Source organism: Sebastes fasciatus, chromosome 8 (genome assembly GCF_043250625.1).
Source record: "Sebastes fasciatus isolate fSebFas1 chromosome 8, fSebFas1.pri, whole genome shotgun sequence".
Lineage (NCBI taxonomy): Eukaryota > Metazoa > Chordata > Actinopteri > Perciformes > Sebastidae > Sebastes > Sebastes fasciatus.
Genome location: NC_133802.1, coordinates 16,817,465 through 16,832,536, shown reverse-complemented (window position 1 = coordinate 16,832,536; position 15,072 = coordinate 16,817,465). Strand labels below are relative to the sequence as shown.

Here is a 15,072-nt window from a genome sequence, read left to right as displayed (position 1 = left end):
AAATAAAAAAGGACTGTGCCAAAAGATCCTGGATCGACAGTTCAATTCTAAAGAACACATTTTAGAGCGTAAATTACACTTTATATAAGAGAGCAGTATCAGGTGCCAGTACACATTTCACACTGGTGCTGTTCAACCAGCCTGTTTACCATGTGACACACCTGCTGTATAAGAACTCTTAGATGTGCCCGACAACATTGGACTGAAAGTGAAACAAGTGAAATAACCTCTTGCTAATAGTAACTGGTTAGATGCACTGTACAGTGTAAGAAAGACTTGGTTCCTCCTTTCACAAGCTGCCTCAAAGCCAGTCAGGCAGGTTTTCTGTAATTACATGAAAAATGGCTTTGGTCCCTCCGGGGTTTTGGCCACATCAGAGACAGAAGAAGTGTCTTTGCATGGTTATATATGTGTGTGTGTGTGTGTGTGTGTGTGTGTGTGTGTGTGATTGAGAAACACTGACACACAAAAGAAACAGTGACGGGTTAGTATGTATTTATGTGGATGGTCATCTCTCATTTTCTTACCTGTCTGTTTGATATCAATGCTGAGAATCACATTGTCTCTCAGCCTTTCTGTGATATAAAGTATACAGTAAAGTTTCTAAACCGTTTCAATTAACAGATCTGTCAACATCACGAATAAGACCAGTCGTCTTAGCTACTGTTGCAGTCTGTTTCAAACTGTGTAAAACTCTAAATACCACTGGCAACACGCATCCCTGTGGTTTATTCTCACAGTCTTTCATGATTTGTGTTAAATTGTGCGAGATTCCTCCCTAAATCCTGGTGATCAATCAAAACCTTTCGAAAGCAAGCCTTGGGCAACATATTCAGGAAAAACCCTGCAGTTTCAGAGCTGCGGAGGGAGATGATGAAGATGACTTAGGTGAACCCTCCTCTCCGGGGTGAATTTATGATTAATCTGAGTTGTGTCCACAAAATCAATATTTTGTTCTGCACAAGAAACAAGCTAATTGCAGTTCACAATATCAGCTAACTAGGCTAATCTATGGCCTGAGCAGATGTTGCCTCTGTGGTTTGATAGATTTGGGTGAGAGCAGGATCTGTCTGGGGCTCAGAGGCCTGCCAGATGCTTCTGTATCAACACCTCTTTTATTACCTGAAGAGAGTCATCATGCCAACTATGACAGTAATTCCATCTGAGAGGGCCACACTGACAGAGGTATCATCCCGGCATGGATGAGTGGGATTGACTGAGTGCACACATTCACATTTGGTAACATGCTTTCTGAGAATCCTCCTCGGGTAGTGAGCACTGTCGGCCGATGTTTGGACTTCCTGAATTTATGCATTCAATAAAAAGAAGAGCAGCACATTCCTTCAGAGTTCTGTGCCAACCTGCATAACTGTATTTGCACATGGAAGCCTCTTTTAGGTGAACGGCAATAAAAGGGCTGCCGTGATGGCAGGTTAATCCTCCCACATTAACACCCAAGCACACAATGATTTAACATCAAAACTCCAAATGCTTTTGCTGCAGGTAAAAGCAAAGGAAACAGTCAACGCGCTGCCTGATACTGTAACTTTCTGGCTTAGGTAAACAGAGTGTCTTACGGTAGGAAAACTCATGTTACACTTGTCTGATTGTACAAACAATCCTGAAGTGTGTCTCATGCTATAATCAACTAATCAAGTAGCATATAGAGCACATAACGTGCCGAAATGCAGCAGTGTGCGTTAAACGGCCCAAGGTGTTTAGGTGGGTTGATTTGTGCTCTGCAGGATATACACTGCACACTGTGGGACACTGGAAGATGGATTTGGCAGCTGCTCATTACATTCACAACAGCTAATTAAAATGTGGTAAACAGTTTTGTTTGTTTATCAATGTTTATCCTCTTCTCAAAACATCAGAGTTTGTTTAAGACATACCTGTTGTCATGTCATACATACATCGCCGGCCGCATGCGGTGATTCTTGCCTCTCGTGTGCTGGAACTTCTTCATTTTAAAGGGTCCATGATTTGAAAAGAAGAAATGCATCCAATTCAAGCCCTAGAAAAAGAACAGGTATGTTTTCAGTAAGTTAAAGGCGAGCAAAGGTGAGTGTATCAACAGATTAAGGCATTTAAAGAGGACCTATTGTGCTTATTTTCAGGTGTTTATTGTATTCTGGGTTTCTACTAGAACATGTTTACATGCTTTAATGTTCAAAAAAATGTTTTATATTTCTCCTTCCTGCTATGCTGCAGCACCTCTTTTCACACTCTGTCTGAAACGCTCTGTTTGAAACTCCCGCCCCGCCCCCTCAAAAAGCCCAGTCAGCTCTGATTCGTCAGCTGACCCACTCTTGTGATTGGTCAACTGAACCAAACTCTTCGGACTCCGCTCCAGCTTCGCTCCAGCTCCGCTCTAACTAGAATTGTTTGTGACAAACAAGCTGCTAGGCTGGTATTATGCAAGTGTGTTACTTGGTGACATCACCACATTACAGAAGAAATGCAGGACTTAAAGCAAGGTGCTTCAGGCAGTTCAGGAGCAGCGTTTCTGTGGGGGAGAGTAACTCCCTTTGGCATGGCTTTGTAACTTTGCAGACCTTTTACATGCACAAAAACAACACACTAAAGGGGAAAAAAGCACAAAAGCATAACAGCTCCTCTTTAAATCACCAGAGGTGTTTAGAGCACTTGACAAGCAAAAATGCAAACTACCCAAATTATAATCTTCCACTTAGATATTTTATGGTGATTGCAGGGCTAAATGTATTATTCATTATGTTGGAAGAATTTGGACAACAGCAATTGGAAATATCAATTTCATCCAGGTGGTGAGGAGAGATTTATGCACGGCCCCACTTTGTGATGAAGCTGTGGCTAATCTCTCAAATCACATTATGTTCCAACTTCATATCCAGTCTATTTTTGGATTCTGGGTGTGTTTTTTTACAGACCGACTGTATTTTTTGACGCCAATAACAAATCCCGCTCCGCGTGTTCCTTTGAGTACAACATGCCACAGCACAGTCCACAACTGTATGACTATTGCACCTTGAAGAGGAAAAATGCCTTTTGAAATAACAAACACTTGAAGTAAGCTCATTACTTGGGTGACATTGTTTCTTCCAAGGAAGGCAAGCCTCAACTCTTCATCATTATACAACTCTGCCCATTGCTCACCCAAAGAAAATGTATTACCGTGACTCAAATCCACTTGTAGACTGCATGCATACCGTAGCTGGTTGGCTGCAAGAGCCAAACAGCTGATGAGATTTCAGGTATGAAGCCACGCCTCCAACGCTTTTAAACATAGATTATTGCAGATTAATAAATGCAGTCTTTTGAGGACACAAAATACCATGTTTATATGAAGGATATAGTGAACAGCCAGTGCTTTGAGCTAAACGCTAACATCACCATGCTAACATATTGATGTTTAAAATGTTTACAATGTTCACCATATCAGTTTAGCATATTAGCAAAGTGCCTTAAACTTGCGCTTTCTAATAGCCAGCTGGGGTCGACTCCTCTGGTTGCAAAAAGAAGTCCGATTGTGCAGAAGTCTATGAGAAAATGACCCTACTTCTCACTTGATTTATTACCTCAGTAAAGTTTATGGTCTCGATCGCTAGTTTCAAGTCCTCTTCAATACAGCATGATGTTCATTTAGTAAATTATGGTCCCATTTAGAGTTAAATAGACCATAAAGCAGGGGATGCTTTAGAGTGTGGCTACCTTGTGAGTGACACGGCGGTTTCCAGTCTGGGAGTTTGTCTTACAACTGTAACCCTTTCACAGTGTGTTTTCAGTTCATTAAAGTTAATTGCTACCTTTTTGGTCCCCTAACAGGGCTTATTCAGCGTTCGGTTGTGCTTAGCTCCACCCTCTCGCGTCACTTCTAGTTGCAAAAAAACTAAATGGTGACGGACAAAATGACGGTCTATGGTATTAGTGTGGCAAAGAGTGGTGGGGAAAGTAAGTTGGAAGTAGACTAGCCGACAACACCACCTGGGGACCTGCACCCCTGGAAATACTAAACAAAACCTTGAATATTTTTAGGGGCTGCGTTCAATAACTGCAGACACCATTAGGTGAACCAAAAAATGCACCGTATCACATAAACATGAGTTTATGGTCTCAATCGCTAGTTTCAAGTCTTCTCCAATACAGCATGATGTTCATTTAGTAAATTATGGTCCCATTTAGAGTCAAATAGACCATAAAGAAGGGTATGCTTTAGGGTGTGGCTACGTTGTGATTGACATGTCGCTCCCATGGCGTTGTCCGGTCTCGGAGTTGTCCGCGTTTTTGTCTTGCAACTTTAACCCTTTCACAGTGTATTTTCAGGTCATGAAAGTTAACATTTTGGTCACCTAAAAATGTCTGTTATTGCTTAGCTCCATCCTCTCATGTCACTGCTGGTTGCAAAAAGCCAAGATGGCGATGGCCGAAAACCAGGATGGCGACGGCCAAAATGCCGAACTCTGGGTTTCAAAACGGCAGTCCACAAACCAATGGGTGACGTCACGATGACTACGTCCACTTCTTATACTGTATATAGTCTATGGTATTAGCATGCTAGCATTTGCTAATCAACACTCAACACAAAGTGCAGCTGAGGCTGATGGGAATGTCATTTGTTTTGCAAGAAGTCTGTCAAAGTATTGGACAAATTACATTTTTGACCTGCAACATGAAAGATCAAGGGATCACCAAAGGGATCACAATTCATCCTGTTGGATCAGCCAACACTTGTCATGAGATTTCACCAACCCAATGGTGGTGCCAGAGGAAAACTCAGGGATCACCAAAATCAGACAGCTTCTTCCTCTGGTGACCATTCACCATCCATTTTTTAAATAAAATGTCACGGCGATCCATCCAATAGTTGTTGAATTATTTCAGTCTGGTCCAAAGTGGTGAACCAACCATCAGAACAACATTGTCATTTAAAGCCCCACTGACTAAAAACTAGTAGTTGTACTTATGACAATATACTGTATATTTGACATTGCAAGCTGCAGACTCTTGCTATATCACAGTCCATATTTGCCCTTTTTGCTCTGGACTCTTATTTTAATTTCTGTTCTAATTCAGTTGTGTTCAGAAACTTTCGTTGTTTGCATAACCGATCTGATGTGGAGGGAACGTGACTGGGTGTGGACTGGGGAACACACTTGCCTCAGGACCCCAGGGCGTCTAATCTGCACAAAGTACAGAAGAGAGAAACGCAGCTGTCATGACGTTTTTTTGTGGGCCTCTGCATTCAACGTTTTCTACATTTAACTGTCTTTGAAGTTTTGATTAGGGTCTGTAGGATAAATCACAATAAATCCAGTAAGTTTCAGACCACAAAGATCTGCATTCTCATCATGCATCTTTGAAATCATTTTGAGTCATCAGCTCCTGTGGGAACAAGTCTCAAGATAACCCATTCAGGAAGCCCATATTAGAGTCAATGAGGCAGAGTAGAGCGAAAACACTGAAAACACAGCCCTGCAGGTAAAAATACTCATGTAGAGAGGAAGCTTGAAACTGGTTGAATAGACTGCCGTGCAAAAACCGAATAGGTCACGTCATTAGATGTCAAGAGAACGGGTAGAATATGCAAATATGTGATTGTTTTGCATTGCACCTGGAACACAACTTAGCCACCAGGTTAGGTATGATCTTTCTAAGATGAGAGATTCGTCATTCAGACCAAAAAAACTTCTTGCGTCAGGTGGGATACATCTCACTGAGCTGTTGGGTCGTGAAAGATCTACTCCCATCTTGAATTTACCTCACACACAACAAGGTTGCTTGATTTGAAAAGCGAGGACTAACACAAGATAATAAACAAAATGTTTCCGGAACTGCAACTTCAAAGCAGAAGTTGTATGAGATTGGCATACAGTAGATAGTCACAGTTGTATATCCGGTTTTGACTCTTTTAGGGCCACCCAAAGGTTTGGTATCACCAAACAAATGTCATCAAGGTAGATAAGCACAAAGCCAAAGTAAATAAGACCACATCATCATTTTATTTTTTTTTGTCTTTTTTTCGGATGCAAAGCGCCTCACGGAACTGAGTAGTAGCTCACTCACAAACTCATAAAGCCTCCCACAGTCGTACAAATGTCAGTCAGCGCCACCTACAGGAAAGGAAAGTAACATCAGCAGCGGTTTATTGCTGCATTCGTGCGATGTCCCCATCCAAATGGAATAAAATGAATGGAATAGTTCCACGCTTTTCAAATCAAGCGACCTTGTTGTGTTTGAGGTAAATTCAAGATGGGAGTAGATCTTTCACGACCCAACAGCTCAGTGAGATGTATCCCACCTGACGCAAGAAGTTTTTTTGGTCTGAATGACGAATCTCTCATCTTAGAAAGATCATGCCTAACCTGGTGGCTAAGTTGTGTTCCAGGTGCAATGCAAAACAATCACATATTTGCATATTCTACCCGTTCTCTTGACATCTAATGACGTGACCTATTCGGTTTTTGCACGGCAGTCTATTCAACCAGTTTCAAGCTTCCTCTCTACACAAGTATTTTTACCTGCAGGACTGTGTTTTCAGTGTTTTCGCTCTACTCTGCCTCATTGACTCTAATGGGCTTATCAAAATATTGTAATATTCCTTTAATTGCTGTTATAATTTGCACCACCTGTGGGGAATGAGTGTTACAGCAGCATTTTTTCCCACTTAATTCCACTACATAGCTTTTTATTTGGACAAGAAAAATCTGGTAAATACTCCCCTTCCAACCATAGACTGTATACGAAGATGGACGACATGACAGCTCCCCAAAAGTGAAGCCAAAACACCTTGATCACCCCCTGGTGGCTGGCTGCAGTATTGGTCACAGGTCAATATGGCAGCTCCCGTATCTAGGTAATTAAGTACAGTCGGAGGAAGTGGAGATGCATCGTCCATCTTTATATACAGTCTATGCTTCCAACCAGGACAAATGACACACTATTACCGGCAGAGTAGTGTGAAGTCTTCCCAGTATTTGGCTGGAAATATTCTCCAGCCAACAAAAATCATTTTCAGGTTTTGAAATTATTTTTAGTTTTATATTAAAATTAAAAAACTGAAGCTGTAGCACACTTTGCCTGCAGGTGATAGATGTGGACACTGGCACGTCTGCATCTGCAGGTGTAAACTGCTGCTGCTTTTATTACCAGCCACAACAGCGTGTGGCTGGCATTGTTTTCACCTTGCAAGTCAGTGTGTGTGTCATCATGGCAAAATGTGGTCCTGGAAACACCTACGGTAGCGGGAACTACCACAGAAGCGGTTTTGAGTACTTTGCCAGGTGTTTATATTTCTGTCTGTCTGTGGACAGATGTTGTCAACACAAAAACATCGCAACCGTGTAAGATGCAATCACGAAACATTACAGGTGTGTAGTTGAGATCAAAATGAAGGCTGATTTTGAAGAAGGGTGGGGTTCGAGCAAGGGGGCCAGAAGTAGGGGGGTAGGAAGTGGAGAAGGGGCCAATTTGGCGTGGCTGGTGTGATCCCATCACAAGTTGTTCTCTAGTCTTCCTGATCTACGGCGACACAGATTTGAGTGGGACTGCAGGTCCAGAACTGCAGGTCTGAAACGGGATGACAGTGACTGAGCCTGGCTGTTTCAGATGTCCTGCATCAATGAGCCTGTGTCCTTTTTAATGCTCTATTGTAAACCAAAACAAATGCACAAAATCACACTTTCAAGACTATAATATGTGTAGTGAGTGTCAAAGAGTTTGGGACGCCAGATTAACCATTCTGGGCTTAGTCAACAACCTTTCATGTAGCTGGACTACTTCATGGGCACACCGAACCATTCTAAAACTCAATAATGCAGCTTGTTTCATGGGATCTTGAATATGACTTAAAGTAGAAACATTCCTGTGTGTTTTTGCTCGTGCAGCCCATCTGTTGTCTGGTCAATTACAATGTTCAGCATTTGAATCTGAGCACAATCAGGTGTTTTCAGGGTTCTGGGTAGATATGCATCTGCAGGCTCTGGCCACGGTGCAGGGCTTCATTTCCACTGAATTGTTGGCTCAGAGCTGCCCTCTGTGTGCATACCTGTGCTTGTGCATGAGTCTCGGCATGTGTCTGTGTGGCTCTTTGTGTGTTTGTTGCTTGCACCTTGCTTCATACACAGTTCAAACAGGGCAGCGAAAGAAGATATGTACATTTGGTGCCAGGATCTTTTGTATTAATGCATAATGTTCTGCTATATGCAAACAAGTCATGTATAAGATATAAAACACATTTGTTGACAAAGGAATGTTCTAGGTCTTAAACTACATCTGAAATGAGCTCTTATCTTCCATCTCTCAACACTACTTTCATACTTTCCCTTGGGGCGTCTGAAACTTCAAGAAATCAGCACTAAAGGTACATTTCCAGAGTGGTCACATGCCTTCTACCTTTTTATAGTCATGATTTTGATCAAGGAATGCCTCCTGCTCATCTCTGATCAACTAAGTGCATAAAAAAAGATGAGACTTCTCTTTTAAATCAGGCAGAAAGGAATGCACATTTACTCTCAGGTCGCCTTGGGGCCTTTAGCCTGCACCAAACATGTTTTTGGAGTACAGAAAAGAAGACTAATGGCACCTACTGGGGGCTCCCACATGCATACAACTGTATCATAAAATGCTGTTATGGCACACTTCCAAGTTCTCCCGTAAGATTGGATATATTTTTTATGGTATCATAAACAAATGATTTACAAATCAGGTGCTAATAAAAGTGTAGCCTGAGCAAAAATGTACCATAATCAGATCGTCCTTTTTTTACTTTGTCTCACATCTGTACATGTGTAGAAAATTAGGTTACGAAAACAATATACTTGATTTTTTTTTTTTGCTTTACAATTGCTGTAATGTTATTGTCATACATTACCCCATAATTAGTTATTATCTGTGAAGATTTGAAACTAATCTCACAAAATGCCGATTCGTCTTTCTAGCGCCAACTTTATAATCCTATAATGAATCTGTCCTTTAATTTTAAAGTCAAAAGAGCTAACTGTCATTCCCTTGTTGTGTGTGGGGAGAACACACATATGCAAGTGGAGGCATGAGAGCGTCTGCACACTTTCACCTAACTTTTCTAACACGTCCGTCTGCTGCTGGCTGTTTTTCTGTGTGATTTTCTGTCGGTATTAAACTGACAAAATCCTGAACCCACCAAGAAGATGCCCACAAATGATATCAGAGATACTTCACGCACCCCTTTGTGGTGAACTCAGCTCGAACCAAAACATTCACAGTTCAATAGATCCTCTCGTAAAAAGCTGTAAGTGAGATAGAGGTGGCACGCAGCCTTCCCGGCACTGTCGCAGCTTTTAATGAGCTTTAAGCTTCCCGGGGAGAAGAAACAAACTAATGAAAGACTACCTTAATGAAACAATGACTAAGGTTTTCAAATTGGGAATACCCTCTCTCATTAAAGACTCATAATTAAGATTTCCCAAGCCATCTGGTTCATCAAATTATGCCAACACAAAGGTGGATTTCACAATATCACACACACACAGTCAATTACACTGTGTTCATGGGAATGATTGGAATATTGAAAATAACAGGGATACATCTTTTCTGGTGTTCTTAGAGTCGGATCAATGATGCTACCTCTAAATGGGCAAAAAGCCCTGATGACAAAGGTTGAAAGGCTTCTCCAGCTTATAGCCTTAACCTTAATAGTGGCACTGTGGGGACACAACATAGAATTAAACGTAATTATGAAAAAATGTTTCCAACCCAAGAGGAGCCTGTGAGAGGGAAACCAGAGGAGCTGTATTCATTTCACACAGCCGCCGGCTGCCGAGAGGATATGGCAGTCCTTTTCATATTGGCAGCTGTTTGATCAGACTAACAGCACTCTTTAGCTGAACCATAGCTGCAGGTCTGATCTAAACTCCTCATCAGATTCAAAGGAGACACCGCGTCTCCAATGCACTCCAGGCTCTTTCCATAAACACAGCTGAATTATTCCTTTGAGCGCCCTCGCTTGGTACTGGCCTTCATTTTTCGTTCAGAAAGCAGAACAAACCTCAGCGTGGTAGATATGGAATAATGTTACCCGCAGTGTGTCACTGTGTTATATCTGCCAGCAAGGGTGTGAAATTTTACCACGAGGGCATCTGATAGCTAGATCAATTGTGGCTGATAGTCTACCCTGTGCATTGTGGGAAATAACAGGGAAAGTAGAAAGAATTCACCAGACGCTGACAGTGAATGGAGGTGTAGCTAGCATGGCACTGTGTTGTGCGTTGATCCTGGTTATCAGAGCCATAGTAGATGGCTCTGATAACTGAGGGTGTGGTGTTGTGTAAGTGTGTGTGTGTGTGTGTGTGTGTACCTGTGCGATCTGAATGACTGCACAACAAAGAGTCTGAATGGATTTAGTCAAAGCTCAAACTCTGATGCAGCTGCATTCCGGGAGGTTTATGATGTGAAACACCAAAGGAAAGGAAACAATGATCACATTCATGAGATGTCATTTTCTTCCACTTTTATCTGAGGAATTTGTTGAGTTTTTTCCCCTCCTTTTTTTTCATAACGTAATGTGTCCACCTTATCCAAAGTGGGCCTTTGTTAGGAGGCTTTGTTTGGGGAAAAGCTTGACCTCATTCTCACTAATAAGGTGCAGGTAAGTTACCTCTACAGTAGCATCCATCCTTAAGTAAAATGTAAGGATGTACATAGGCCTTAAACCTGCAGTAGGCAGAATGTTTTTGGCATTTTTGGGCAAAAATTCCATAAAAACCTTTCAGCATATTGTAATTCAAGCATTCTGAGAGATAACTAGACTTCTGCACCTCCTCATGGCTCTGTTTTCAGGCTTTAAAGCCTGTGACGGAAGACTTTGGCCAATCACAGGTCACTTCAGAGAGAGAGCGTTCCTATTGGCTGTTCATTCAACGGAGGCAGCTGTAAATCACTCGCAAGCTCCAATCAAACGGTCAAACTAGGCAACGCTGATCATCCATCCATTATCTGTAACATAAAGGGGGCTGGAGCCGATCCCAGCTGACATTGGGCAAAGGCGGGGTACACCCTGGACAGGTCGCCAGACTATCACAGGGCTGACGCATAGAGACAGACAACCATTCACACTCACACCTATGGGCAATTTAGAGGCAACAATTAACTTAACCTGCATGTCTTTAAACTGTGGGAGGAAGCCGGAGAACCCGGAGAAAACCCACGCTAACATGGGGAAAACATGCAAACTCCACACAGAGGGGCCCAAGCCGGATTCAAACCTGCGACCAAATGTTCAAATGTTCAAATTTCTTCAGAAACATCTTGTAGTGTACTGTTTAGCTGTAAAATGAGAAAGTTTGCTCCAGCTGGGCGGTGCTTGGTATATCCTTAACAGTCCGGTAGCCCGTCCAATCATTTCATTCCAGCCAAATTAAATGATTGGACGGGTTTATTACAGTCCTGGGACAGCCACAGATACCAGATTTTTTTTGGCAGAGCATTTGATTCATTAATTGTTCTCAGGATGTAATGAGAATGTCAACAAATATAGCAACAAAATTTATTTGAACAGCACCACCAACCCTAGCTTTAAAACATGCTTAAACAGCTTACAATGACCCATTCATCATGGTCTTTTTTGGGGTGTCTTGGATGTATTCAAATGAGGGAAAAGCAGAACAAGATGGGAGAAAGATTAGATGAGTCAGATGAGGAGATGAATAACAATGTTTTTATTTTCATTCTCATGTTGGCAACTGTAACATCTTAAAGAGGAAACAGCAGAAAGCCGCTGAAGGTTGTTCTGTGATAGTGGTCATCCCAAACTTCTCCCCCAATATTTACCGAGACAACATCTCCCACTTCTAACTGCAACACTACACCATTGGATGCGTTGTCCTCAGCATCTATACTCGTGGTGTGACGGTCAGCAGCTGTAACTGTGGGATGTCCGTTCTTGAAAAGTCTGTTTTTCATAGAATATTTACTGTGTGCTCCATGGCCAGTAAATCTGAAGTAATACACTCCTCTTACTGGTGCAGTGAAGTAACCTTAAACACAAAAAGAAATAAAAACAGTCACCACTGATAGATGTGAAGTATCCAAACCAACAGGCCAAAGAAGCCTCATCAGACTACCTGTGTTTGGGTTGTAGTGGTTTCCAATGTTTGTAAAGACATTTTTGTAGATGAGTGGAGCCCAATCTGCGCTGCCTGTGTTTCCTTCACCAGATGCCAGAAGGGAGACAGAGAAAGCCAGTTTCCTCGCTGTGGCAAAGTTAAACACAGTCAGTTCTGAATTTATTCTTGTATACTCACACATGCACAAAAATACACAGAGAGGCAAACATGATTTACCTTTGTCTGTATTCTGAAGTTCCTGCAGTGCAGCATTTTGTCCTGAAATCACAGGACACACATTCATATCCATAATGCACACAATTCATGGCTGCACCCGATTCGACTGTTATCAGGCCATTAAATAGGCGTTATCACTCGCTCTAAGCACTATAGATGTGGGTTATTAGGGGCCTACTACATTGTTAAAGTGTAGTTGAAACTTAAAAGATACACGTTCTAACACGTTGTAAAACTGAATGAAACATCACGTTTTGAACACAAACAAAAAGGCTTCGTTAGGTTTAGGCAACAAAACTACAACTTCTCTAGGTGTAGGCAACAAAAATTGTTAGGTTTAGGCAATAACTACCACTTCTTTAGGTTTAGGCATAAAACAATGAGGTTTAGGCAATAAAACTACAACTTCTCTAGGTTTAGGCAAAAAAAAAAATACACTTAGTTAAGTTCAGGGAAAAACATTGTGTTTTGGGTTAAAATAACTACAAACACAAAGACAACTACGCTTTGTTGGTTTCACACGTGATGCAAACTCCGGTCTCCTGGGTGAAAACCCTGTGTTTTGTGTCCCATCCATCACCCCGGACCTCCACCCCATATGGAGTTTCACACTGTCTATACTACAGCGCCTGACTTCTGCTCCTGCTCCTATCATAATTACTACGGTCGCTGTCGTGTTCTTTTACACCTTCTTTTGGTGATCTATCATGTGCCTAAATACAATGCCAATTAGCATTGTAACAACAGAGACATAATCGACCAACCACAAATTTCCAAACTTTTTTTTCTGAGTTTAGATGATAAAACCTACTAGTGGGTGAAGTAGGCCCCTATTGACCCACATCTATGAGGCTTATAATGAATGGCAATGCCTATTTAATAGTTTGACAACAGTCTAATCGGCTGATTCATCACAAAAATCATAAACCCTTAACCTTTACCTTCCTGCTGTCTCTCCAGCTCCTCCACGTGGCTTTCACTGACTGTCAGTTTTTGCTGCAGAGTGCTGAGCTCCTGCTGAGTGACTGCAAGCTCTGTAGCTTGAACTAAAGAGACAGAAAAGTGGAAATATATTGTGTAGATTAACAAGATACAAAAAATATCTCAGTTAGTTTGAGTACAGTGTGTGTTTACCATCATTCTCCATGTGCAGTTCCTCGGCCAAGCTCTCAGCAGCTGTCATCCTGACCTCCATGGCTGTAACGAGAGTGTTCATGTCATGTAAGCTCAACTACATCTGTTTTGTTATAAAGGGAGTCCTTTATTAAAAACTTAAAAAAACTTTTACTTGAACTAAACTATTACAGTGTACCTGTATTCTCCTTCTCCAAGGCGTCCACCAGTGTCTCAGCAGCTGTTACTCTGGCTGTCAGGTGCCTCAGCTCGACTTTCTGCGCCACCACCATGTCTCTCAGACTCCTCAGCTCAACCCAGATGTCAGACTGAAACACCAGCTCTTCATCAGCTTCAGTCCCGGGCTTCTGCGTCTGAGCCTTCTCTTCATCGCTCTCAACATCAGGAGCCTGATGCAAGATGTCATAGTCACCGCTGTGTTTCTGAGCTCTGCAAAGATGGCAGAATATCAGTACCAGTAAGAAGGCCGAGGGAGTCTTCATCTTCGTTTGGTGCTCTGTTCGCTGTCTGTGGCACAGCTGTGCACCAGATCGGGCATTTAAGTGTGTATTCAAGGTCAGATGTGTCAGGTGGGTGGTAATCTGCCAAAGCTGTGAGAAAGCACACCTGTAACTCTGAGTTATGTGGCAGGTGGTGGAGATAAAAGGAGGGTGAGGACACAAACAGAGAGAGCAGTAACAGTGACTTCGTGGAGTTGTGTCTTGGAGTCCTGCCATCTTTCCATAGCTCTATTTTTTTTAACTGCTTTTCTGATTAATTTAATTATTTTACCAAGTAAAACTTAAATAAATAACAGTGTTTTTTTAAACACGTTACTAATGTGTTTACTCAAACTACATAGAAATGTGGTAACTTTATTAGGTACACCTGCAAAATCGAATGCACTTCAATCCAACTGTTCTGACACAAATTCTACTTTTACAAAGGTTATAATGTTCAGTTTTGATGACACTGTCAGATAAAACTACATGTTTTTTGTTGAGGTTGTAATCTGCATTATACTGAGAGGTGTTTCTAATGGTTTTCTCACCTCATTTACAAACATGAAGAGGGAAGAATATTAGAAACACATATATACAAAATATAATGCAGTCCAGCGCAACACTTAACTACGACCTCAATAATCAACATATGGTTGAATTAACACCGATTCCACAGTGTCAACAATAAAGGGATCATTATAATCTTAAATATAATCGACATTATAATATTCTACTTCAGTGTAGAATTGGTGGCATATCTGTTGTATGAAATACAATAAAGTGCCCATGGAGTGTATTTTCTCACTTTCCTAAAATGGTAACTTGCCATGCTGATAGTTTTCTGCCAAGGTTTTTAGATTTTTTATTTTTTATTATCGTTTTAGCCAAGATAATCACATTCAAGTTTTGAATCTCATTTGCAAAGGGGGCAAGTATAGAAGTTTCACACAAGCACCGCATAAAAACACAAATAACAGACTTAAAAAAACAAAACAGCAAAAAGCTGAAAACATAAAAACACATAAAAGAGACAACAGATTTAAAACAAAAAGCAAGTTTCATCAAACAAATTATTTTGGGGATCTATTAGCAGAAATGTAATATAATATTCACAACTAGGTTTTCATTAGTGTTTAATCACCTGAAACTAAGAATCGTTG

At 41.4% G+C, this 15,072-nt stretch overlaps 1 protein-coding gene across 1 annotated transcript; it reads right to left on the bottom strand.

Moving 5' to 3' along the window:
* Positions 1–11,652: 11,652 nt before the first annotated feature.
* On the bottom strand, positions 11,653–13,956 carry LOC141772077 (uncharacterized). Its single transcript, XM_074642737.1, has 6 exons — positions 13,609–13,956; positions 13,431–13,493; positions 13,238–13,342; positions 12,297–12,338; positions 12,078–12,206; positions 11,653–11,990 (listed from the first exon to the last, which is right to left on the bottom strand). Exons 1-6 carry the CDS (start codon positions 13,910–13,912, stop codon positions 11,707–11,709), a joined length of 927 nt encoding a protein of 308 aa, XP_074498838.1. The 5' UTR covers positions 13,913–13,956; the 3' UTR covers positions 11,653–11,706.
* Positions 13,957–15,072: the final 1,116 nt, after the last annotated feature.